The 14,970-nt window shown below is 36.1% G+C and overlaps 1 protein-coding gene across 1 annotated transcript in view; it reads right to left on the bottom strand.

Annotated features, from left to right (window-relative positions):
• The window catches only part of LOC107747281 (protocadherin-15-like), a 187,002-nt gene that overhangs the window by 137,031 nt on the left and 35,001 nt on the right, over nucleotides 1-14,970 (bottom strand). Inside the window, exons 3-4 of the mRNA XM_016561750.1 lie at nucleotides 3,994-4,008; nucleotides 3,713-3,778 (exon numbers count right to left, since the gene is read on the bottom strand). Coding sequence (XP_016417236.1) covers nucleotides 3,713-3,778; nucleotides 3,994-4,008 — 81 coding nt within the window. The remainder of the gene's footprint in view (nucleotides 1-3,712; nucleotides 3,779-3,993; nucleotides 4,009-14,970) is intronic.

Here is a 14,970-nt window from a genome sequence, read left to right as displayed (position 1 = left end):
AGGAGAAGGGACAGAGCGGTGAAGAATAAAGGTAAATTATGTGAAAAATAATGCGTTTAAAAAAAAAAACGAAACATGAACACATGTTAGACTGCACCCCATAAACACAATCAAGCCTAGAACAAAACCAGTCAATAACAGTTCTAACAGTTCTATCTGATTATTAGACAGACTTCTGTCCGTGGACAGAACTGTTAACGACGATGGGGGAGAATGGGGAGAATGTGAGCACTGTGTGTTCAGGCGCTGCCGTTCTCAGCGCCGTCAAAATAAAAGTCTGGCGCGCCATCAAAATAAAATTCCCGCCACGACCGCATCGGCCAAACATAAAAACTTATCGGCCGATGCCGATATTTGAAAAATGCCAAATATCGGTTGATATATCGGCCTTGGCGATTTCACAAGAGCTATAGAGAGCAGAGCAGATGGCTCCTTATGCTTTCGAATCGCTCTCGCGGTACTTTGGTGTCATACAATGATCTGTGCGCAGCTTCAAGACGAACGAACAAACATGTGCACGTATTTGCATCGCTTTGATCATTCTCACGCGCGACGCACCACGATTGGTCGATTATGTACAATACCTGCATGTTATTGGTCAAACTACTTTGGATGTTTTAGGCAATATAAAAATCCTGGCCAGGACGTGTCCCGTATAAATGGCACATATGGCCACCCTAATTATTTATTTATATTATATATTTATTTGATTACAAATACAGTAAAATCAGTAATATTGCTAAAAAACATAATATTGTGAAAAAATACTGTGTGTGTAAAATGATTACAATGTTAGAAAACTGTTTCCTACTTTAATATATTTTAAAATGTAATTTATTCCTGTGATGGTGTAACGCTCGGTGAACAGGTGAAGACCAAGGCGGGAAGGAGGGTTCAGTGATGTTGTCTTGGAGCATCTGGTCAACTTGTTCCTCGATTATATGTTTTTTGAGGGGAGAAACTCTGTAGGCACGGGATTTGAAATTAACATACCATCCAATGGTATGTTAATTTGGTCTTCAAAATTAAATTCTTATTATGTTGAAAACATTTGTTGTGCTTAATATTCTTTTAGAATCCATGATTCTTTGACAAATAAAAAGTAAAAAAAACGTCTCTAGGTTACGTATGTAACCATGGTTCCCCGAGGGAACGAGACGCTGCGTCGAAGTCGCTTTGGGAACGCCCCCATTGGACTGATTTGACACGTGCTTCAGAACGCGGTCACGCAGGGGCGTTCCCAAAGCGACTTCGACGCAGCTCGAGTTCCTGAAGGGGAACCCAGCATTTATATGAAACAGATTTTTTATACAATGTAAATGTCTTACTTTAGATCAAATTTATCTGTATTAATTAATTAATCAATCTGTATTAAATGTATCTGTAACTGCATAAAAAAAACTTCCTGATCCCAGACTTTTGGTTTAAATAAATAATAATAAATATTAAATAATAAACATAAAAGTTATTTTAAAGTAAAACAATAAAACATACCATTTTTAAATTAATTAAAAAATGTGTTGGAACCAGTTGAAAACATTAACAGGACAAGAAGAAATCTGCACTGAATCCTTACTGTTGAGCCTCTGTGCATAATAAAATACTGCCAGATCTGAGCTGATGCAAACATCTTTTATTAGTCAAACTGGAGGAGGCCTGCAATAAAATATTCACTGAAACAGAATTACCATCACCTGAATAATATGCAGGTAAATGTGTCTGTCTCTTTAGCTTTTTGAATCACTGCCTCAACACAGTGATACACTTGTTCCCTGTTTTGCTTAAGCGGCCCAGAGGGTCCCTTTGGCTGTTTTGCCTCATCATAGTCTGCTAGAGCGAGAAACTAAAAACAAACTAATTATTTAAACACATAAACAGGCTGAGCAAAATATCCATTTAACTGCTCCCTATTACTTCAACTACATCTCCCAGCAGGCCTCTGCCTCGATGCACTTTCCTGAGTCAACACACCGATGCTAAACAAACTCTATGACCCACAGAATGGGCAGAGGGGAGGGAGGGAGAGAAAGAGAAGGGAAATGAAGAGGAAAAAACGATGGAAGGAGGACACAGACAGTAAACTCGCACGGAGTAGCCAACACCTGTCACATCAACAAACAGACAGTGTTGTCAAACGCATGGTTGAGCACTACAGCGGCGAGTGGCTCCTTTATAAATGCATGACGCGGTGTAGCATCGCCTGCACACAGATACTGTATGTGATAAACGGCCCCAGCGTGCCTCCAACACAAAAACACCATCTGTGGCTCCGGCGAGAGCACACACACACATTTTCAGTTAAGAAAGCAACAGGTAACTGTCTGTCGAGCTTGCAGCATGACACCAGGGTAGTTTGAGCCTGAATTGAACATCTGAAAATTCACTTTTAAGTCACATTAGATCAATTATACTAACCTTTTTATCAATTGAGCAAGTTAGCATAGGTAGGCACTGCTGGTAGATGTTGTAACTTCACCATTCAAAAACATCTTTCTCTATTGAGGGCCATTCAAAAGTAACTGTGTATTGTGACAAAATAAATTTTTTTGCAAGCAACATTTAAATTGCAAATAATTCATAGCATATGTTTAACCAGTACCCATTTCTTTTTTGGAAAGCTCTTAAAAGTGTGAAATGGACTTATAATGTTACCTGTCTGCTGCATTTGACGTCACAGCTCAGGATAGTCACTAGTGAAGGGTTTGGGATTGTGGACGTTCTTTTTTTTTTCTTACGATTTATGATTTCTCAGGCGAAAATCCATTTGAAAAGTAATAGCACAAGCACATCTCTCCTCTATATGCTGAAGGTTTTTGGGTATCATTCACATCTGGAATGACAGCAAGCACCATTACGACTCATTATTTGTATGTAACTTATATGAAAATGTACTCAAGTAAAAGTAGAAGTACACAATTTTTAAACTACTCAAAAAAGTACAATTACTGATAAAAACGTGAGTATTTGTAATTCGTTACTTCACACCCCTGGATTTTACACACAAAAAATATATACTACCATTCATTTTTTTTTTAAATGTATTTATAATTTTTTTTAAACAATATGTTTATTCAGCAAGGATGCATTAAATTGATCAAAATTGTAAGAAAAAAATCAAATAAAATTCAAAAATTTCAAATAAATGCATCTAAAAAATTCAGAAAAATGTTTCATCAGCACAACTGTTACCAACTCTGATAATAATAAGAAATGTTTCTTAAGCAGCAAATCAGCATATTAGAATTACTTCTGATGGATCATGTGACACTGAAGATCGATAATGTTGCTGAAAATTCAGCTTTGTCATCACAGGAATAAATTACATTTTAAAATATATTAAAATAGAAAACAGTTGTTTTAAATTGTAATAATATTTCACAATATTACAGTTTTTACTGTATTTTTGGTCAAATAAATGCAGCCTTGGTGAGTAAGAGACATTTTTCAAAAAAAATCTTACCAACCCCAAACTTTTGAACGGTAGTGTACATTTTCATTTAATTGCATATGACACTGACATTTCTATCTCAATCTCCATGAACCCCAAGAGCTTTGTGAACCCCATCTGGGAAATCCTGAATTACACCATGGAAAATTAAATGAACGTTATAACAAGCCCCCTGCCAAACGTCGATCAATAGCAGAGCAGACAGCTCACAGGAAGCAGCATGCTTCAGATTCATCATGAGGAGACAAGGCCAGAGATACTTACCATTTGGACTTTCCTCATCAATGGTGACGATAGTGGCAGGTGGACCCGACCGTGACAACTTACACTCTGTGTCAGAAACAGAAAGAGAGAAATAGTCAGACTCAGATCTGCCATCACCTTCATCACAACACATCATTCATACAGTATCTTATTCACTTGAGATTACATCTAGATGATGAATGCAGCAGTGTTAAATGATTTTACTGGGTGGATAAGTAGAGTCATAGAAAGAGAAGTGAGAAGCCTCTCATGATGTGGTAGAGGAAAGAAAGCAGTCTTACCCTCATAGTGCCAGTCTGAGGGACGTTAGTGTCAGCAGCAGAGAAAAAAGAAAAGAAGAGAAGAGAAGGAAAGACACATATGAGAAGAAAGACAGCCAGAAAGAGGAACACAGTACAGGCTTGTGTGTCATTCAGAACTGAACAGAAAACACTTTTGAATTCCAATCCAATTCCTGAATTTGAGCAAAAAGAATGCAGAAATAAGGATGTGGAATTAAAATGAAATGAAATTCAAAGATATTTAATAATGCATTTCCTCATGTTTAGGTAACTTTGGATAAAAGCCTCTACTACATGGCTAGAAGTGAATATATATTAATAGAAAATTCTATAGTCCATTCATATTTGTATATGATTAGATCCAGAATTATTGGCACTAATAAATAAATAAATAAATAGTGAATCTATTTGCTATAAGTATAGGCCTGGGCGATAAAACGGTATCGATATTTATCGACGGTACACCTTCGATAACGATATAAAAAATGTTCGATATAGGCACGTGCTATGAGTGACGCAGACAGCACATACAAACACACAAACACGGACATGAGTGCTGTACCTGCCTGTGATGAGGAGATTGTGAATTTAAAAAATGAATATTAGTCTAATTTATCTTGATCTTGATTAGGTTAAAACCGAAACCAAGCCATTCACACAGAACGCATATTCAGCGCATTTTTTTAGACGGACAAATATGACTGCTGCACTCACGTCACACAAGAGATGTAGCCATGCTAAGTTAAAACTGTTTAAACTGCTAGAAAACACGTCGCGAATTTGTGGAGGTTTATTTCTTTTCACTGCGTCTCATATGTTTTTAAATGCAATCTGAGTGAATGGCGCTTCGGCTCTTTGGATTAAGCAATGCATAAATACATGATGCTTACATTAATGATAGTTAATGTAGACGTAATGCACGTTTTTTTATAGACTTATGCGTTCACAATTTAAATGTGCTGCATTATTTTGCTCATTGCGCCCTCCTATGGCCTCGGGAGACAAGACCTATTTAATCTGCATATAAAACATTATAAATTAGATATTTGTTTCATTTTTATTGTGTGTTTGACTGTTAAAACAAAAAATAGTTATTGTTTGTCTCAATAACTTGGGTTAATTGAAAAATACAGTGGTTAAATAAAAAAAAAAAAATTATATTGCTCATTGTTTTAAAAAGGTTATAAAAAATGTCAATAATTATCGATACCGAATGATATGAAACATTATATCGTTGATACATTTTTTAGCTATATCGCCCAGCCCTATATAAGTATATTAGAAAATTCCATAGTCTTATATATAGGTTATAGTTATGAATACGTAAATACATAAACACACACACACACACACACACACACACACATATATATATTAAAGTACAGTAAAGAATTGCACCTCATTCTAAATATGTAGGAAATCAATATGCATAAATAGTTCAAATTATGGATAACTTGCAGAGAACTGTTGAACTAATGAAATCTTTGTGACTACATTCAGTTTCTTTAATTGCAATTCAGTAAATTCCTCTTCCTGCCATTCCGGTTCAACATCCTGTGTGGGTGTCAGCTAAATTTACATTCAGACTCAGGAACTGAAAGAGAGCAATTCTGAATGTTACCCAACCTTGGTACAGTAGCAGCATCTTTCACTGAGACCATGACACAGCAGCCTCTCACACACACACACACACACACACAGACAGACACATCAGAGATGTCACCCACACATCAATTAGCTGTAAGTGTCTGAAGCGATTCACCTTACACACTGAGTCATGAGGGCAAGAGATGCCAGAGGATACACACACAGCAGATTAGATTCCCCCTTTACCGTATGATGCCTAACTCCTCTTACGCAACTTAGCACCAGTTGGCAGGTGAGAAGCAGGAGATTTTCTTCCCATTAAATATTGATCACCTCAGGCCTTTATCCTGATCAACTAGGGGTGTGAATATTTGAGTCAACAGTGAATCGATTCAATTCACTGGCTTTCAATTCGATACAAAAACAATTTTTGTAAAGTCAGTCAGAATGACTTTGATTTCAACTCAGAATAGCTCAACTCATCAATACGCTGGCCTAAAATTATAGTAAGGTTCAGTAAAGAATTTTGAGCTCTGAATGGAACTGTGTATGGTAATCTATCATGATAAAAACCAACAGGTTACAACCTTGCTATCTATTTCCCAAGAAAAGGCAAATGTCATCAACATTAATGAAAAAGCAGAGAAGTTGCAGATGCAGAATCCATTACAGCCGTTTGGGCAGACACAGTGAAATTCTGTATCCTGCTAGTCTATTTCAGTAAACTACATGGTTCATGAAGCTTCACTGCACTGCCTGCTCGGGGGAAACACATATACTGACAAAATATATACTTTGAATGCACTGTAAGTTGCTTTGGAAAATAGCTTCAAGGAAATAAAAATATGTAAATGTACGCACTCATGTGGAGCTATAGGATTTGTTACAGCAGTGCACACAACATTAAAGTGATCGTATCATGCAAAGACAAATCAAATCGTATCAAACAAGACAAAAATAGCCTATTACTTCTAAATTATGTTTTTTGATGTAAAAATCTTCATAATATTATAAGTGGACCTTAAGGCAGTGGTTCTCAAACCTGTCCTGGAGGACCCCCAGCCCTGCACATTTTGTATGTCTCCCTTATCTAACACACCTGATTCAACTCATCAGCTCGTTAGTAGAGACTGCAAGACATGAATTGGTGTGCAGGGCTAGGGGTCCTCCAGGACAGGTTTGAGAACCCCTGCCTTAAGGAATAGTACAAAATAATAAAAAAAAAGGCTGTTCATGACCCCTTAAAAAAAAACTTTTCTACTATAAAGAACCTTTTGTGCAATTGAAGGTTCCATGGAAGTTAAAGGTTTTTCACAGAAACAGATGCCAATCTAATAATAATCGGCAGGGATCCCAGACCAATACAATTAGTGTGCCTCCTCTATTTTAAAACCCACGAGCCGCCACTGCAATCAAGAACCTTTATTTTTACTCTAAATGTCGGTGGGTTACAGAATCAACACATAAAATATCTACACATCACATTAAATAACTAATGTGACCTCATCCCACTAGAGCGCTCATTTTGCTCTTTTGTTTAAAAAGATCACATAGAAGTGCTCTGCAGGACCTATTCAGTCTTGTTCCTTTCTGAGTTCACTCTGAAAGATCTAGCCCACTTCTGCTGCAATTAGAACACGTGTCTCTAAAAGAGGCTCCGTGGCTCCTTTGATAGACACAAACTCAACAGAGCAACTAGGGCACAGACGCACTTCCACCAGCATCAAACAGCAGCTAATCTTCTGTAAGCTCTGTTTACTCTAGTAGCTTTCTACACCCAAAATGCTTTTAGTTACCCTCTTAAAGAAGAACATTCTCTGCCGCCCTGCCTTTTGGAGTCTCAGGACAGAGCAGAGGTTTATTAAAGATTCCTTTTGTGATGTCAAAGGCAAGGAGAGACTTTTAATTAAAGGAGAGGACAGGAAACGTCACATCATGGCTCTGTGAGTCGAGAGACAGACAGTGAGCAAGACTTGATCTGTCTTACTTCCACATACACAAACAAGCAATGATGACAGCTTAGACTGTAGGATTCAAGGGGTCGGTCACGACCCAAAAAGGGGTCACAGGCCTGTTTCCAATAGGATCAGGTTAAAAAAAACAATGTCAAGTGCAAATAATATGACCATGAAAAAATTCCAGAAGCATTGAGAAACCAATTTTGATTCTAACGATCACATGATCGATCATTAACTCTATGGCTGTTGTCATTTTACAGCACATAAACAAACGACTCTTTCAGACAATAATTTTTAGGGAATCAAAAATCATACATGCAACTAGTGTAGCTCGATTCCCAAAACATATGACTCGTTTGACTTGGTTCTTTTAAAGAATAGTTCAGAAATATTAGATACTGTTTTGAATAATTCTGAAACACTGCACCGTAAAACTTACAGCATTAGCAGAAATAATTATTTCTATAATGCCATCAAAATAGACATTGTAAAAGAAATATACCCAAATTAATCAGAACTGAATCAAATTGGGAAATCTGTATGCATAACCAGTTTTTATACCACTATTTTTTTAACCCCATATAAAGCCTACTGTATGATATTTGATACACAAATTTCTAAGGCATTTAAATGATCAACATGATCAAAACTTTGGTGAAAAACCTGTTGTAGACAATCTGGTTGATATTTTATATTTTTAGCAAGTAAACATATTTTTAATATAATTCTAAAAAGAAAAAAAATCGTGGTTCATGTATCGTTTACTATGAGATCTTTACAGATTTTTATAAAGTAAAAGTAAGAATAACTTTTATATTGTTAGTAATATTTCAAGATGAACAACTTAGGTTTACTTGATTATCCATACACTGTTTTTTTTTTTAGAAAAATCGTGTTATAATGTGAGTATCAAATATGACACAACAGGCTTTTGAGGATGATCTCTCAATCGTCATTGTATTGCACTGCATTATATGTTTGGCCCCTACAATAAAAACTGCAGAGCTTCGATCATTAAACTAAGCATTTGAATATCATTTTACTGACATTTTATTGACCTATGTGGGTCAAGACATTTTATTGAGGATATTTCTACCTGGTCTCATGGCATAAACGTACCTGGGGGCACTTTTTAGCGAGACGCGAAATACGTACCAATAAGTACATATCACTGCAGTTTCCAAAATAAATGAACACTAGAGGCAGTAAAACTCAGACACCTTTTATTCCTTTTCATACAAATTTACAGAGTTTCGATTAATAAAGCGTAATTTTCGCACAATTACTTGAAGAATATCATGTTATGACTTCAAAACAATATCAATATGCTGGGAGATTTAAAAACTGATGCTTTTGAATGTTAGCATCGCACTTATCCAGCTTCATATCTATGGGTTTTCATCGACGGTAGGTTTGTTCGGTAGCTCACGGAGTACGGAGACGTACTTGAGAGGCGAGGAGCACCACGGTTCGACAAAACAGTTCAAATCTGCATATAAGTAAGTTGAAATGGCACAGTTGCATCAACAAATGCGTTTTTATATCAGCTTTGCATTTGTTAACACTATCGGGTAGGTTTAGGGTTGGGTTTGGTGTAGGGCATATTTCCAACACGATAGAGCATTAACTTTTAGCGACAGTCCACGGATATTTGAATTCTGAACCGCCACAATACGTACCTGAAGCAACGTAATAAAAACACAGCAATACGTACCTATATCAACGTAATAAAAACGTACCAGGGTTCACGTATTGAACCCGTGTTTTAGCGCCACTCAGTGGACATTTCTCTTTGAAACTGCGGCGAAACGTGCAGTAAGGTACGTAAAAACGGTGTTGCACAAAAAGTACACAGAGGTACGTATTTTTTTGAGACCAGGTTGGGGTATTTACAGTAACAAATGATATTTACATGCAAGTACTCTTCTGTTACCAAGATCTCATTGATTTACATTACAGAATTTCATCTTATTTTCACTACATAAATTTCAGCAACTGCACCAAATTGTATATTTTTGCTAAGTTTGGGCTACAGAATATAATTGAGGTGTTTTTCCTTCTCGAGTATGAGCTTCATATTCTCACTATATCATACTCTATGAGCCATAGAAGCCTGATGTATCAAATACAATGTGCAACAAAAACGTTTCTTTTTAAATTTCTTAAGTTCAATGAACTGATCCATTAAAAAATATATTATTTCATATGTCAGGTTTCAATATTTGATTTGAAGGTCTTTTTTGTTTAAATTTCAATGTAATTGTGGTGTGAAATCCAATTTAAAATCTGGGTCCTGAAGCAAAACCTGCTGAGAATAGCTCATTTACAATACATACACTCACTGTTACATTCCCTGTGTGTGCTTTGCCCCGTTTGCTGTGTGAAACAGAATGAAACAGAAACAGAAAAGGACAATTAAAGCAAACCAGGCTACTATGTGCTAGCTATCTCACAAATTTTTGCTCACTCAGTGTTTTTTTAATTTTACAGTTACAAATACAAATTTTTTAATTTTACAGTCACAAATAATGTTTAGTCCTAGAAAGCTATTATTATCAGAACACGGGAGCATAACATAGCGGTTAGCAGATCAATGAATGAGGGCAGCGTTACCAGAGTTGCAACACAGTAGAGCTATTGCAGACAGAAACAATACTGTACTACATCGATGTTTCCTGTCGGCTCGATTTTTGAGTGGACTTTGCTGTTCCGATTCGCATGAACGGTATACGAGTGGAGCGACTGAGCGGAGCGCACACGCATAGAGCGGGATAATACGCAGAGCGTCACACCACGTGAAAGTGACGCGGCACCCCGGTTGGGAAACACTGTGCTAGACGATGATTCGCAACAAACACCCAGAACATTTTATCTCTACATACACACAAAGACCACCTTGCAGCATTCAATTCCCACTATGTGCACATTTCATTCTATTAACTGATGTCACAAGATTTTGGTTGCAGAATTTGAACAAACTGCTGAGTGTGTAAACAGCACACACACACACACACACACACACACACAGCAAAGCAGCTTACGGCTTGATCCACTTATCTGAGAGGCCAGAGCAAACCCTGAAAAGCTAAAAGCAAAAGCTATAGGATGAGGTCTGGAGTTAACATGGCTAGAAAGAGCATGATCAATCGTGAAGCCAGAAACAACAGAATGCACTCTCACTGCTCTGGATCACAGTCAGATGATTCAAACTCATCCACGGCAATCAGCTGCAAAGCGAAAAGTCTATTAAAATACATGACAGTGGGATGAACAGCGAGTGAGAGAGGCAAAGGTGGGTCATTCTCAGGACACGGTGTAATTTGTGTCCCATTTGTGTAACCATGACTTACTACTTAACACCAACAGAGACTTAGTCACATGATTTCACAGCTTTAATAGCTCTGTTTAGTGTGCATTGCAAAAGAACATTTAAAAAAGGAAACCATTTTCATTTTAAATATATTTCAAATTTGAACGGGTTATAAATAAATGAGAAATATCTTATTTTATTTGTGTTAAAATAGGTTTTCACTGATTGGTCGATGAACGTTCTAAGGTGTGCAGTTATTTTCAGAGAAATGCATGGTTAAAGTAGTTCCAGGCAGGTCTTTATCACATTATATGTCCATATCACTTTCAGTTATTTCAAAGGTCCTTACAGTCCACAACAGCAAAAGAACTAAAACCCACAAAGACACTGACCAAGACAATACACATAACAAACATAAGGGTAAAAATGTCAAACTGTTTTCATGTTTTTTTCCATAAAATTGTGTTTTATTATTCACAGAAAGCACACTTTCTCTCTCCCATGCAAACAGTACAGACACACACAGAAACATACATGCACACAGAGACTTGTTGTCAATGCTGCTTTGTGATTTTATCAATACATTAATTTCGCAGCTGAAAAGCAACATGACATTTCTCAGTATAAAGGTGGTAACACCGCTGTTCTTGAAGCAGCTAAATTTACAGTTTTTCTATTAGTAGAAACCCTGCTGCCGAACACTGTTGAGAGACGCGCAGATAATTCAAACACAGCTAGTTAATCTCTCTGATAACTGCATTAATAACTGCATTATCAATGGCTCAAACCATACAGCTCTACAATTATGGAATTAGCAATCGAGGGCTGAGTTGAGATGCGTAAGAAATTAGTCCTACACACAAGAGAGGACAAAATACGGAAAAATGTCTTGAAATACATCATTTGAACAATGTCTTGAGGTGTGGTAACTGTACAGTAGTATAAGCGGAATTATTGACTCCAGGCCATTGAATTAATAGAAAAATAATGCTGTGTGTCGTAGCCGCATTACCACCTCGAGTGCACAGTATTTTTCTAATAATTTAAGATTTGAGCAGTTTTCTGGGTACTGACTGAAGCCACTGACAAGACCTGTTGGCACATGAGATGGTTAGAGACAACACTATCCCTCACCTGATAACCACTGTAGAGAGCGAGGGAGTCAGAGAGCGGATTTACCTTTCAATCTTCAATTACACACAAAGAACAGGGCTTAAAAACAACAGAGCAGAAGATTTCAACCCACCCATTCGTTCACTGACCAGACAATCCTGCTGATTCCCAGCATGCCCTCAAACATTTCTCTAGGCGATTAGAAAACTGCCACAATAAAGAAGGAGAAATCTACAGCAGAGAGCTTAGCCCTGTGGGCATAATACTGTAACAGTATGCAGACACTGCTAAAGAGCAAAAACAACACATATCTGACAGAGATGAAAAATATAACAGCAATATAAACAACGTAGTGTACTACAAATTTTCCTTTAAAAATAAAAGAAATTCTATTGCAAATAGTGTCTATAAATATGTTTTCTGTAAATCTAATACCTTTGTAAGATAATTCTGTGTGTGTGTATATATATATATATATATATATATATATATATAAGCATTATTATTAGCATAAAGCAGTATACTTTATATATATATATATATATATAGAGAGAGAGAGAGAGAGATTTTTTAACACATTATGTTCATCTTTCCCTGAAGTATGTGACTCAGATCAAGAAATTAAGTGTATACTGGCTATTTTCTCTGCTCTGCCACAGTCCTGCTGTTTCACAGGGGCTTTAGTGCTTTGTGAATGTGAAAAGCAGCTCAGTTGGATTTAGATTGTGTGACTGTCTTACCCAGTCAAGAACTCTCACTTTGATCCTGATAAACTCTTGGCTGCTTAACACAGCGGGTCTGGGATTTCTGTTCCTTGGTTGTGTCTGAGTGGGCAAAATATATCCTACGAATAAAACAAGCAGCTACAAGAATTGCAAAATTCAGCTTTCCTGCCTAATAATAAACTTTAGAGAGCACCGACGCTAATAAAACTCACTGGATGTATTTAAACCACCACAGAGTCAGCGTGACATTTCTTGACTATAGTGTTTCCTGTGCAAAAACGGCAAAAATAGTATTGCTGTTGAAGTGCTTTTGAATGCTTTTCCCTTTTTGCTGTCTATCTAGCCTCTTCTGTCTTGTGTTTGAGAGTGACAGTGCCTTTTTCACTGCCAATCTTTAGGTCTTTCTGTTTTTTGGTTACTCTTTCTCTAACAGGCTTGCGAGAAGACATCTTACAGGCTTCCTATAAGAAATAAAAATCTCAAATAAGAGGAAATGAAAATTTAGTGGCTTTAAGTCCATGTCTATAATTTTTGTGATCATGTTAGTGTACACTACTATTCAAAAGTTTGGGGTTGGTGAGATTTTTTAAAATAGTTTTGATAAAAGTCTCTTATGCTCACCAGGGCTGCATTTATTTGATCAAAAATACAGTAAAAACAGTAATATTGTGAAATATTATTGCAATTAAAAATAACTGTTCTCTATTTGAATATATTTTAAAATGTAATTTATTCCTGTGTTGCAATGCTTAATTTTCAGCATCATTACTCTAACCTTCAGTGTCACATGATCCTTCAGAAATTATTCTAATAAGATGATTTGGTAATTAAGTAACATTTATTAATTTATCACAGTTGAGCAATTAAAAAAAAAATCAAACGTGAACAGCATTTAATAAAAAAATATTTTTTTTTATTTAAACAATTTAAAAGTAATACAGTAACTGTCACTTATAATCAGTTTAATGCATCCTTACTGACTAAAAGAGTTAATGTCTTATTGACCCCAAACTTTTAGACGGTAATGTATTTCTAAACGCTGATATATTTATACACATTTAAAATGTGCAGTTTCACTCTTCAAGTAATTTTAGGAGAATTGTATAGGTAAATGTAAAGTTGATACTTAAATAAAACACAATTTTGTCCACAGCCAAACAATCAATCAAACTCCTGTATTGTCCAGAAGCAATGATTTCTGTCAGTGTGTTGTTTTTTTGGTGGCTGATGAGTTTTTCCTCCCCTGTTGTCTCAGAAAACATCTCCATCTGGTTCGGTCATCTGTGGCATCTTTCTGATGCTCTGTGTCATTATCTAGAGCCCTCATGTGGTGCTTAAATACTCAGCCAGCAGCTCTTCTGCTAGATCAGTGGTTCTCAGCCTTTTTTAGGCCAGCGCCCCCCTACCCATTATCCAGGTCCCTCACCGCCCCCCATCAAATAAAACGTAGTCTAATTGTCCTCACTGAATATTAAAATTGATTATTATTATTTTGTGTTTACAATGAGGACTGTTATTATATTTGCAGTAATTAAAATGTATGGAATCATTACGATTTTTAAGAAACTACTTTAATTCAAGGATGCATTGAATTGATCAAAAAGCAGTGAAGCACTTTTTTACAGTAAATTATTTTAAAATAAGTGTAATAACATTAATTTACAGAGTTTTTAAGCATGTTGATGATTTTCATTGCTACAGCTTCAGTGTTGTTAAGATGCTGATATACCTTGTTGCCCCAAATGTAAAAAGACTAAATAAAACTTCCTGTTTAGAACATATCCACAGGGACATTTTTACAGAAGAGATTTTAGTTTGTTCTTGAACACCCTTTTTACTGCTGTGATATTTTGTGATTTCAAAGTTTGCTTACAAATACTTTAAAGAAAACTAAGTACAACCCTAATTCTAGAAAAGTTGGGACGTTTTGTAAAATGATGAAATCTGTGATTTGTTAATCCTATTTAACTTTTATTTAATTGACAAAGGTACAAAGAAAAGATTTCCAAAGTTTTCACTGACCAACTTAAATGTATTTTGTAAATATAAACATTTTTTTTATTTTTAAGTCTGTAACACACTCCAAAAAAGTTGGGACAGAGGCAAAATAAAAGTGAAAAGGTTATAGAATGACCAAACAAACTGTTTTGAAACAGTTCACAGCTATCAGGTGAATTGATAATAGATGAGGGTATCTTGTTTGGGTATAAAAGGAGCTTCTCAGTCTTTGTAAGCAAAGCTGGATCATGGCTCAAAATTTGATTATATTAACAAAATAAAATTA

Source organism: Sinocyclocheilus rhinocerous, unplaced genomic scaffold (genome assembly GCF_001515625.1).
Source record: "Sinocyclocheilus rhinocerous isolate Xijiao unplaced genomic scaffold, SAMN03320098_v1.1 scaffold1069, whole genome shotgun sequence".
Classification (NCBI taxonomy): domain Eukaryota; kingdom Metazoa; phylum Chordata; class Actinopteri; order Cypriniformes; family Cyprinidae; genus Sinocyclocheilus; species Sinocyclocheilus rhinocerous.
The sequence above is the reverse complement of the archived record's forward strand: the minus strand, read 5'-3'. Positions and strand labels throughout refer to the sequence as shown.